Raw genomic sequence first — 13,105 nt, forward strand, 5'->3', positions numbered from 1 at the left:
TGTGCGATAACGCGTTTTGGCAACACGAGCGATTGCAGCTGCGAGTTACAAAAATCAGCTTTACACCGAGCGAAAACATTGCAGGACTTTCCCATCAAAATTCAAGTACCGATCATATATCGTCAAATATTTATGCGTTTATGCGAGATATTCTAGGAAATCTCTCCGACGCAAAGCCTCGGTAGATTTTCCGTGTATTTGGTCTATTTTTATTCAGAAGAGAAACTTTATTTCTTACAATATGTATATATTAAAATATTATGTCACCAAACATAAATGTAAATGTGTGTGATATACATATAAATTATTAATATAAATATTCAATTAAGTTGTTCATTTAATTAATTTTTCGTTGAATTAAAATTTTAATATCTCGAATAAATTGATATTAAAATACTACATGATTAGAAATTTTATCTCAAAGAGCAAAATGTAGTGAAAAAATTAAATGTATATAAAATTAATTAAAAATTCAATCTTTTTCGAAAGTATCAAAGGGAGCTAATTTAATATACGTATATACATATGTATACGCTTTCACAGGATAGAAATGTTTTTTTTCCCCCCCCCCTGTACACATATAGTGAAAGATATTTACACGTGCGCACACACATACACACAGATAAAATTCTTGCCATTTACTGCGGAAAATAATTTTATATCGCATACTTGGTGCTCTACGCTAAACACGATACTAAGAACGTAACTGGCCATTCTCTTTGGAGAATCTTGGCTCGCGCGGCCATCGTCCTCTCGGGGTCGCGACTCGTCCCTGGTATATATTCAATTTCTGTTTCCCTTTTTCTTTTTATTCGTCTCTCACCTCCACTTCCTTCTCCCTCTTCGTTCCCCACGTGTTCTCTCACAATCAGTATCAACAGTCTCCGGTTCACAAAGGCCTCTCGTCAAAGGCGACACACGTGCACTTGACGCGATGAATATATGACACGTTAGTTATATGTAAATTTAATCACGCAGAGAAAAAGGAGGAGGATACACCTATATGCTCGAATTCTCTCGCGATTATAATCGCGAAAGACTCTCTCCCCCCCCCCCCTCTCTCTCTCTCTCGGAGTATTCGCCTCCCACACACTGTTGAAAGACAGCTTTGTTTGGTTTGCGCGTTGAATCCTAGTGGTTAGAATAGACTGAAAAATAAACAAGTGCTTTAGCGGGTTTCGGAACAAAAGTGATGAAATCTCACACTGTTTAACGCACCCTCAAAAGTGAGAAAACCGGTGTAAAATTATCTTTTCTTTTCTTTTTTCTCTCTCCCTTTCTGACTTTAGTTACGTAGACACATGGCCGAGAATAAAATGCGCATAAATTAAAATAAATTTGAAAAAAAATACACATGTTATGACATAATATAGATACATTTGTAATTCTTATAAGGAAATTTTAAGAATTCTAAGGTTGAGTCTGATCTAGCTTTTGTGATGTTATTTTCGACGAGAATTTGCCATTTTTTCGTTGCGAAATCTCCGATCAAATTTCAATATGTTTTATACTCGATCGATTCTATTAAAAAAATGCGTCGTGCCGGAAATTGGTAAAAATGTATTCGAATATTTCGAGTAAATAACGGCGACGAAAATGGCAGAAATAAAAACAAACGGACTTTGTGTAAACGCGCGAGGCATGCGTGGATAAATTCCATTTTGGAGTAAGTGGAGCGTACGATAAGGCGATCGTGATTGCAAATTCAATTCGATCGCGGACAGTCGTAAATTGCGAAACGTCGGTAGGGTTTCGTATATATAATATATCGTACATGTATCGCGATGCAATCGATGTTTCATGGACAATTTCTACATCGTATGATTAATACATCATGTTTATCTTACTATAATGCAAGCGATTTTTTTCTCGTCTTGCGAAATAACAATATTTTTATAACATTTCGCTGTCTTTAGAGATCCTTCTATATTTTACGTTTCTAGAAGGTAAAAATTTTCAAATATTATTAAAGAAATGTCAAAGAAATTGTACATGAAATTCTTTTCAAATTAATAAAAAATTATAAAAATATCTAAAATATCTATAAAAATGTCTATAAAAATTATAATTATATACAACAGAGAAGATTAGAAATAAAATTCTGTTAAAGTAGGCTTAAAAATATTGAAATAATTAACTTTCAAAATGTTAATTTTTATCATTACATTTATATGTGTCCAATAATTAGAATAGAAAAATTTGAGAAATGCGGCTACCCATTGCTCGCGCTTTATCAAAGACTCCTTTTATAAATGATTGCCGCGTGTACTGAAAAAACAATATTCGTCGAATCATATCTCGCATAATAGATGCGCTGTTGTTTTTCCGAGCGAAAAATAGAGGTGCTATCGATTGACCTCTCGTGTGCATTGATACACGCTACGCAACAGAGGGAGAGAACATTGACCGTGACCGGATAAGTTAATCCTCAAGGCAGTACCTAACGTTTATTTGAGAAAAATTTCAATTCCTTCTCCCAAAAATCATATTAAAATAATGTCATTACATTCCAAAGTGGATCACTTTTAAACTATATGCATATTATAAATATACAAAGAGCTGTAAGTCACAAGATTATTGTACGATAAAAAGAGATAAAAGATAAGTTAAGAGATAAAAAAAGAAAAAAGTCAAGTGGTTTCGAGATAATTGATATTGTTTCTTATCACGAGCATACTTTTATTTTTATTTATTCGTATCGTAGACGATTAAGTTTCATTTTTATTTCGAATCCTTGTATGTATATCATTCATTGTAACAATTCTGACTAGCTTTTCGTTTTCGTTTAATAAAAAGATATTATGCAATGTTTATGAAAAGGGATATAGTAAGCTGATTCAAGGAAATTAAATCAGATCAAATCGTCGCGGGCAAAGTGAAATTAAAAGATCCACTTTCCTACATCGATACATCGATGTAATCCTCGCATTTTTTACGTGACATTGTGTCAGATTTGCAGCGTTTATAACAAGCGCGATATTATTGTCTGTATCGATTAACCCCTCTGAAACGCTGACACGCTGTTCAGCGAAAAGAACATTGACCATGAGGGACGTGAATGACTTTAAAGATCCATTTTCGCCAACAATCTTTTTAAACGCTCGTCTACATACGCGAACATGACGGTACAACATCGATCGAAAGCATCAAGGTTGTGCAACGCAGAAAACGTCGGCCTTGAAAGATGCAAATCACTTTAAGATCTCTTTTTACGCCAACTAACGAAATAGCATTTTTTACGTAACATTTTGTCTGTCGAACTTTAGAGATTTAATAAGAGGACATGGGCTACTTCTTGCTGATTGATCAAGAACGAAAATGGCGAACCTAAATAAAAAGTATATAAAACAACCAGTCATTTTTAATAAACCCTTATATAAATATTACAGAAAGAAAATTAGAAATCTGACAAGCAATATAAGTACATTGAAAAAAAAATCATCAAATATAGTTGAAATTTATTTTATTAATTCAACAACATTATTAATCAAATCAATACGTGGCGTATTAATTTGATTAATAATGTTGTTGAATTAATAAAATAAATTTCAACTATATTTGATTATTTTTTTTCAGTGTAAGCGTTATGTAAATATAGATGATAATTTTATTTTTTTAAATTGATATAAAAATATTAAATATGTGCAATTATTAAAAAACAAAAAATATTTATATTAATTTAAATTTTATTTATCTTTAGTGTAAAAAAAAAACCTTACACTTTTCACATTAAATCTTGTCAAAAAAACATTTAACCATTTTCCAGTATCCAGATCCAGATCCAGATTCTTATTAAAGAGCTCGATCGAATCCTCGCTAATACCTCATAACAGGAAAAAAATCTTTTGGCAAAAATCACAGGAATCATAAATAGAATGGAAAAAATGAATACAGCAAAAAAAGGCTCTGATAACCAAAAAAGGCTTATATATAAAAAAGCTCTTTTTACAATCGATACTTAAAATAGATGACCTTAAAGGTCCCGTACAGAAAAACAGGCATTGTACGAGTCTGAAATATAGGAAGATAAAAATGGACAAACTTAATGTGATAAAAAATAAGAATCTTTAGTTATAAAATGGAATATAAATTGAATATAGAAAATAAATTTCTGGAATATGTGAAATATAATTGAAAAGATTTGCATCGAATCACAGCGCGCGAGAGAGAAAATATAATTTTTTTTGAATCTGTATCACAAAAATATATGATCTAGTAATAATATTCAAAACATAGGGTTGAAAAAATTATAACTTTATAGAAGATAGAAAAAAAAATCGATCAACAGATCGAAGGTTTTGAAATTATTTGACTTGCAAGAGAGTAAACCTACTTTTATATATTTCACCAATGAGTCATCGGGAAATCATTCACAGTATATAACTTAGCACCCGTCCTTTTACTTAACTGCAAAATGACAACTGTTGTTCTACATTCGAGTCATCTCGAGGAGATGGTTGGTTATAGCATACAATTAACGTACAGTTTAGCACATGGCACTTGTCCTTCTGTCTTCGTGTCGCGGAAAATGACATTGACTGTTTCTCGATTTGAACGACATTCTCGAAACAACAACTATTCTCATTAGTGACAACGAGATGGAACCGCAACGTGGTTTTCATTATCTGACGTGTTATCCCCCACGTGAGATTTTATATAGAATAGAACGTAGGCTGTCATATAAATAACCGCGAAAAATATCGCGCAATATCGATGTGTATAAAAATTGTTCATTATGCAGTTTCGTATTTTTATTCAATTATAACCGCTGCGGTTGCAATATACATATGCATGTATATGCACGCAATGATCATAAATATTGACTCGTATTATCGTTCCATATATAACACTTATTTTAGAATATAAAAACTCATATATCATGACGGTATCGAAAATAAAGATTGAGACAGGTATAATTCGATGAATTCAATAACGCGATAGCGGCAACTTTTTCTCACAAGTATAAGAGTGGAAATAATTCTAATTTGTAGTAAAAAATTCAATTTAATTAAACAATATCGATTTCTATTTTCGTAATGAAAATCACGTGACGTAAAGACTGTTATTCGATAATTTTTATATAGAGCAACACAACGAACGGATGTTTCATCATTCGGTGAGATTATTGATCGGCCGATAGTGGCTTTGTGTATCGGTCTGGCAAATCAGCAGCCCGAGAATCAGGGGTTCTTCGAGGAGAGAATCCGGCTCTTTTATTAAATAATTCTTTGAATTATCGATGTAAGTCACGAATCCCTGATTTAATTGCGCGCTCCCGTGTTAATATAAAGTCGTTCGTTACGCGGATCTCCAAGGATTCGTGCTACAAACGGAAGAAATTACTAATTGACATTGCGACATAAGTTAATAACGAAAAAGAAACTCATGTGAAAGCTCATAATTGCTCTGCGACACGATAATTTCTAAGTGCGATAAAAAAGACAATCGTATCTTCAATGATTATATTATATTATATATTATAGATATTACAATATATATTACGACACGTATGCTTATGCAATCTATAAGTTGTAAAAAATATATAAAGTATTATCTTTTATATCTTAGTATTAAAAGAGCTAAACCGTCGTTTTGATAATACATTAAGGAATTTTAATATTTAATCCTCAAACTGAACATGTTTTTATGGCACCGTAATAATCCTGAACACGTGGATAACTGGAGTCCGACTTAATTGTTGTACTCTAAAATTACTTAAAAAATTCTTAAAAAATTTACACATCTTTTGTTAAGTTTAAATTGAAAGTTTATGTAGTAGGGTTAAAGAGAAAATATTTTTAAATACTGTATTTTTGTTATTTGTTAGATCAAGATTTGGAAACATAGATGTTTTATATAAAAATTAATAAAAATTTGAAAAAATAATTTTGAACGAAAGGGCTTCCAGGAATTTTTAGTTCAAAGTTCAAAGTTTACGAAAAAAAATACTATATGTCCACAGCTTTAAAAAATATGATTATTTACATGAGCGAAAATGGATAATTTTCAAGTATAAAAAAAATGTGTTTTTTCTGAGGAAAAATTTTTTTTAATCTTCAAGTAATTTATTTGAAAGAAAAGTGATAATGTAATTTACATTACAATCTACAGTATCAAAATTGATTAATACATACAACCCCTGTTTGTTGTTCGTTATCATGCTGATTTAATAAAAGATATTTTTAGCATGAAAATAAATGAACACAATAGAAATTAAAGCAATAGAAATTAAAGATTGGCAGAACATTTTAAACATATCATGTGTCTGTGATTTATAAAAAAAACGATTAACAGCAATAGAACAATATTTAAAAAAAAAAAAAAAAAAATTATTTAATTACTCTTTCTTATTTAATACATAAAACGAATACGTCATTTGTGTCCGCTTCAGATTTAAATTCGCCAGCACTTTGCACTGAATGAACTGTTTAAATTGTCCTTTCATTTATAAGTCCCTTTTGACACAAACTTTTTTTAGATAAGTTTTCCAACCTCGAGATTTTATTAATATTTTTTTAAAACAATGAATTAAAATTGACATGGACACGAAGGATTCACGTGTTCAGTTTGGGAGAGTTAATATCATTAATATTTAATAATCCGATAAATTATATTATTGCTATAGATCTCACAGTTTAATAAAACGAAAAAAAATCCTCTTTAAACTCCAAATTATTATACAATCAATATTTAATTAATAATAGTAAAAAATTAGTAATTGTAAAAAAAGCATATATATATATATATATTATTTCAATTATATTTTTATATTTTATATTTATATTTATTTTTATATAACGCATGGAAATATCGATGGCAGATTAATTCTATATATGATGGAACGAAATTCTCTACATTCCTGTTATATATTATATTCTTACCATCGTGGAAGTTTCATCATGCAAAGCTTATAACACGTTTCTCCCTCTTTCTCTCTTAATTTCTATCAATAACAACAGATTTAAGTTAAATTGAAAGGTCTATACTGACAAGGACTCGATGGTAAATATTATTCTATCGCAAATATATATATATATATATATATATATATATATAGCTAGAGATGTTAACAAGATATGATCAACAGAGTCAAAATGGAAAGTCGATAATCGCGCGTGGCATGAAAAATGCTTGGACATGCTCGTTTAAATTAGGACAAACTCATAAATTAGGCCAAATGCAAATTATCACACAAGTCTCGTGTATACGTGTCTTAAAAATAAAAAAGGCGTGTAAAACTGAAAATCTAGAAAATTTGTTTTATCATGATAAAACGAAGAAAGAGAATATGTACAATAATTTCGGCATTTTTTACAGCAACGAATCAGAAATGTTTTGGCACACCCCGTAGATCTATATAATATGAAGCGTTTCGTGCAACTACGCGCCAGCAAAATCGATAATTAAATGGAACTCGTACGGTTTCGCGACTTATCAGGTCAGACTAATACAGTTTTGTCGACGACTATTCGTGAAATATGTTTATCTATTTTTATCAAGCCGTTTCTTCGATATTTGCAAGACGTATTGACAACTTAACTCGTTCATGAAAAATATTGTAAAGAAAGATACGCAGACAGGAAGGAAATATGACAAATTCTTGACATATATGAGTTCGTAAAACAAGAATATGAGATATAAATACGAGAAAAAGGAATGTACATATTACTTATATATCGGAAAAGAGATAGAAATTTTTTTATCATAAAAAAAATAGTCATAAAGAGAGAATTATCTACTCTATTGTTTTTTTTTTTTTTTTTTTTTTTTTTAATTCTGAACTACATGATTTCAATATTATTATACATAATACACATTATATATTTTTTAATTTTCATTTCGATCATTCATATACTCTCACGTATCATAAATTTACATTTTGCACATGAATCACGAAACTATAAATACTGTTAGGCCGCAGTGATGAGAAGATTCATTGACGAACCAATGTCAAAGAATGACATCATGCGAAAGCATTTATCTCAATTACGGACATATGTAAATTTCAAATTTCTCGCCGTTAGCTCTCTCTCTTATCCAGACATCGACATCTATTTTTTGAATTAAAACAAATCTATCCGTCAGATTTTATCTTCTTCATTCAGCGTCCGCTGATTCATTCTAAAAACTCGTTTCAACGCGCGTGTATGCGCGCAATATGATATCTCTCTATTAAATAATGAGGAAAGGATTACCTCTTCCGGCTGATCGAAGAGAGAAAAGTCGAGCCCCGGTAAGGGCGAAGGCTGAAATAGACGTCGATCGATTTTGCTGAATGCGGAATGGGGTTCATTGAGATACGCGCTCGCGCCGAGGTCAGATCGTAGGAGGGACGGAGAGGGCGGTAGAGAAAAAGAGAGAGAGAGAGAGGACTATCAATCGACTATCAAAGTCGCTGTCATCCGTCCACCCCGGCACGCTTTCGTTCGCAACGGAAGGAAATTACCAGCGCGATATGTAATCGGTCGACATGACTAACGACAGTTGCCGCTACCGCGAAAGGTTCGTCACCTTGTGAATTATTCCATCTTTCGTTCAAAGAAGGAAACCCGCGCGAGGTCTTTGTTAATTCTAAACACGATGTATAGGGTAAACTTGGGTATGATGGCCATAGGCTGTAATTTTTTCAATAATCGTTACATAGCGCGCTTTTTTAATCATTATCAAAGATAATCGATATTTACGGCAGTTTATGTGCATACATTGCTCGAAATAACGATATTGTGAATCTTACATCATATTTTTACTTTTGACTAGCAGCAAAGTTTTTCATTTGTCCACTAAAAACTGATAACGTCGAATAAATTACAGTTAAGTTATCGTAATCGACGTCAGACATATTATAAAGATATGTAAATTGTTATACGACCTATAATTTTTATTTTCGTTTTCACTATTTTTTCATAAATATTATGGCCATCTTTTCCTTAAAAGAGTTGGGTAAGATGGCCAATGCTTACGTTGTACTATTTTGATAATATAAAATTTCTGTTAAATATTTTCCTTTTAATTTCGATAATATTACGTAATTGAAGCTTGAGTGAAGATAATATGCCAAACACTATTAAAAAATAACAAAAATAAAAGTTTTTTTTTTTTGCATTTTAAAAAACTGTGGCCATCTTACCCGAGTTTACTCTACTGTTATGTGTGTATACGAAATACTTGTGTTTACGTAGCTAATGTATGTGTGTCTCGTAGTCGAAAGATTTACCGTAGATAAATTTCACCGGAACAATACTGTATTGTACATTTAATTAACGTTATACACGATGCGTGATTTCGTACGTTTAAGTTTTATTAAAATTATTGTAACTTGTAAATGTCACTTCTTTATATATAAATGATGTTTGTTCGGGTTATGATACCCGATTACGAAAGTGGTTCAAAGTCACACATCTTTCATTTTGAAATAATCACCCGTTGCTCTTTGCGTGTGTTTAAAATACACTTGTTGGCTTAGCTTAAGAAAATGCATAGATATCTGTTTCGTGTTTATCTTTGAATAATGATAACATTTATTTTGTTAATATGAAAAAAAAAATATATAGATTAAATAATTTTGTTTATAATTACACAACAATCACGTAATAATTTAGATACGTATATTGAAGCAACAGTTGAGGAAAATTGTGAAATCTTGTTGCTCTCATTCTGCACCATATTGAATTTGTAATTTAAATGTAAGTTTAAAAAATGTAATTTGTTTGTGAAATTGTTCTGAGAAATATGTGTACATAATCTATAAAAATTTACAATTAAGGGGATGAAAGTGCTCTTTAACGTTGCAAACTTTATTTTGAAAAATTAACTTCGATCAGATTAGGGTGGTAATTAATTAAGCCGAGAGTAGAAGGTTCTTATTTGGATCGCGTGTTGATGATATAAATGAAAAAAAAAATGTAATGAAACTTCATAATTTTACATGTGACATAATTTTATATGAAAAATTCATAAACAGCTGTTTTAGATGTTCTAAGCAAAATTTACTGTTTATAAAAAAAAATACACGCACATATAATATAAAATACTTGTACATGACAAAACTTTCTTAATATTGTTCTTATTGTTAGCTACGTTCTCTTGAATATCGCTTGTTTCTTGAAAGATAATAATTTAAATGAAACTTAAATATAAGAATCAAGCATTGTGTAGCCTTAATTGAGTGTACAATACATTATTGTTCCAGTGAAATTTATCTAACGTAAATCTTCAGACCATGAGAAGATACATACATTAACTTGTGTAAACACAAACGTTCTTGATATTGTATAAAGTCGAATGCGCACAAGAATTCATGTCTCTTTCGGACAGATACAAAGTTCTAAAATCGAATTCCTTGCTCGAGAATAATGTCCTGCTAATAAACCAGAATAGAACAAATCGTCAATAAATAGGCGATTCCATCCTTTTCCACCGCGCATTCTACAGCTTTCTTCGTTTCTCTTCTCTAGTAAAAAGAAGGAATCTTTGTCACAATCGTAACATAAAAATGTGCGAAAACTTTTCGTGAAAAAACAAGTAAAAATATCTGCTCGTGTATGAGATTTTAGTACAAGTGCTAAAACTATGCTATATTATTATAACATAATGTATGCTAACATAACATCTAGTGCATAATAATAGCAGAAATATAATACTAATTTTGTAATTATAATAATTAATGTTTCTGCATATGCATGACATGTAATTAACAGTAACTGACGTTCCGTATCCGGCTGTCAAAAGTAGTGTTAACGATCGCGCGAGTGGAAAGGCCACTTTCAGGAATGGAACATACACCGTGAGTAAAATGTCTGTGTCCTTTTCACACTCCCCACATTTTTCTACAATTCTTTCTTTCCCTCGTCTCTTTATTTCGTAAAAAAACATACATTTGTTTCGCCTTTAATCGCAAAAAGATTGCTAAAAAAGCATTCTCTAAACGGACTCTTAGATTCCACCTCAAGATACTGCACGATCACTGTTATTATATCGTGCAATGTTTCAAGATTCTATCTTCCGCGATGAGTTGGCCAACACACTCATCGCGTTTCTAATCGCTTTTCTGATTTGCACACATTTGCATTTTTATTCGAATTTTTGAGCAAACGAAAAACGTAGGATAAAAATATATTTTCAAGAAATGCGGTTTAAAATACATGTTAATTATTTGATTCAGAGTAGAAAGGAGGGCTTAAGCTGCTCTGAAGTCAGTTTCATGCGATTATGCTCGTCAGAGAATTGATTCCCGTCAAAGAGAATGCCGGGGTTCGCGCCAAGACAGTGGGGAGGTGTGAGTCAAGCACGAGTCACCTTCTTCAACGGCAGACAAATGGGAAAGGTGAGCGACTCGTAGCTTAACTTGCGGCCCCTCTACACTCTTTCGCGCGTACCTACTCTCGCAGTGCGTAGACAGTGGAACGAACGTACTCGAAATCATCCGAAAACTCAGAGTACGCGGGTACACCCTGCCTGTTTCACGCCGAGAATTTCAATCATTCACCTTTCTCTCGTCGACGATCTCGAATGAATTTTTTTTTCCTCTCTTTCCTCTGATACGGATTTTAAATTTAATTAAACATGAGATAAAAAGGAAAAAAAGAAAATGCCATCTAGTTTGAATTGGCAAATTAAGCGAGCGCCGGCTCGATATATCCAAGGAACTTTCACTCTCTTTACTTACAGTCAAGATGCTTCTTTTTGGGTCCAATCATCTCCTCCGTGGTAGCCTTGCAGACGGACTTGGCAAGGCCCTGGCCGGCGATGCTGTGCCTCGCGGCCAGCAGCCTGTCGTTGATGGTCTGTCCCGCCATACTGTCCCACTGTCACACAGTGAATATCAGCAACAGTCAGCAATAGTAATTGACGTAGAATTCGGCAATTTATCCGACACGACGGAGTTACTCCCTTCGTACACAGGGAGAACGAGAAATGCGGGCGCGGGCGCGGACGAGAGCGAGGGCGAAGGCGAGGGCGAGGACGAGGGCGAGGACAACGCGAGGAATCTCGACGGTCGCGAGAAACGGGGTGAAGTCGGCCGTCTTCGGCGCGACGCGGACGGACGGACAACGGGTTTTCGGCACTGCAACTAACTTCACCGTACACGATGACACGAGAATGACACTGGAGCGGCGTAAACGAGAGCCGAGAGACGAGGCGCGACCGCGCGAGGCGCCCGCAACGTCCCGCTCACGTTCCGATATTATACTTTGCCCGCCGCGCTGCTTTTCCGGTACCTCTCCTCGTTCTCGTTCTCCTTCTCTTCCTCGTTCGCCACCTCCGTCTCTCCTCTCCTCTCCTCCTCCTCCTTCCTAGCCGGTATCTACGTTCGCGCGACGCGAACAATAAGCCCGCCGCGATTTCTCCGTGTTCACCAGCAGCGGAGCCAGACAGCTCGCGCTTAGCTTTGGCAACGGCTCAGCTGGACGGTGTAACGTCGGCGGCTGACGGCCACAGCAGGCTGCTTCTATCTGCCAAGATGGCGGCGGCGCTCATTGCCGACCGTGCATCGTGCCGACTATCGCGCCCCCACTCCGCCGCACCGAGCCCAGCCGACCAATCACGAGCGCCCGCCGCGACACTTGGCGCCTGCCGTGACGTCATGCCGACTAGTCGGCGTGACCAAGATTTGAGAATCGAAGATGTATACTTAAAGGAAACCGCATGCTCGTTCGGATCAACGATGATTCTTAGCCCTTGATCAATTTAAAGAACTACTTTATTTATCGAGGGACAGATATTTTATTTATTCGCTCAGTTTTATCGCGATATATGTATGATAACGATATCAACGTGATTTTCTAAGCCGTTCGATCATCGATTAAAATATATAACGTGAAGTTATGTACTCGTCGCATGGACATTGCTACCAACGTGAAGGATATTTTCCAAAGCCAACAAGTCTCCATATGGACACTTTTTCGAATATTTTGTGAATTTTCTCAAGCAGAAAATGTATTTGGTCAACATAATTTTGTAGAAAATTGTTATGGAAACAAAAAGAAATGAAACGTTTGAAAGTTATTTTATTATATTTGATATCTGTTTTAATCGGAGAGACGCGCTTAGAGGATGCTTCGAGAAATGTATTACATTAGCCAATCAAAATAAAGAAATTTTTAAT

General features: G+C 33.9%; 1 protein-coding gene across 19 annotated transcripts in view; it reads right to left on the reverse strand.

The window, feature by feature from the left end:
• The window catches only part of Lap (phosphatidylinositol-binding clathrin assembly protein lap), a 41,382-nt gene extending 28,759 nt beyond the window's left edge, over positions 1-12,623 (reverse strand). For 4 of the 19 annotated variants that reach the window (XM_072886655.1, XM_072886650.1, XM_072886651.1 and 1 more), the window contains exon 1: positions 11,666-12,620. In XM_072886655.1, the coding sequence (XP_072742756.1) occupies positions 11,666-11,795 (130 nt within the window). In that variant the 5' untranslated portion in view covers positions 11,796-12,620. Of the gene's footprint in view, positions 1-11,665 lie in introns of all 19 variants that reach the window. The other 15 variants (XM_072886652.1, XM_072886663.1, XM_072886662.1 and 12 more) reach the window with 9 other exon arrangements.
• Between the last annotated feature and the right edge of the window lie 482 nt (positions 12,624-13,105).

The sequence above is a fragment of the Anoplolepis gracilipes genome, chromosome 2, assembly GCF_047496725.1.
Source record: "Anoplolepis gracilipes chromosome 2, ASM4749672v1, whole genome shotgun sequence".
Classification (NCBI taxonomy): Eukaryota; Metazoa; Arthropoda; class Insecta; order Hymenoptera; family Formicidae; genus Anoplolepis; species Anoplolepis gracilipes.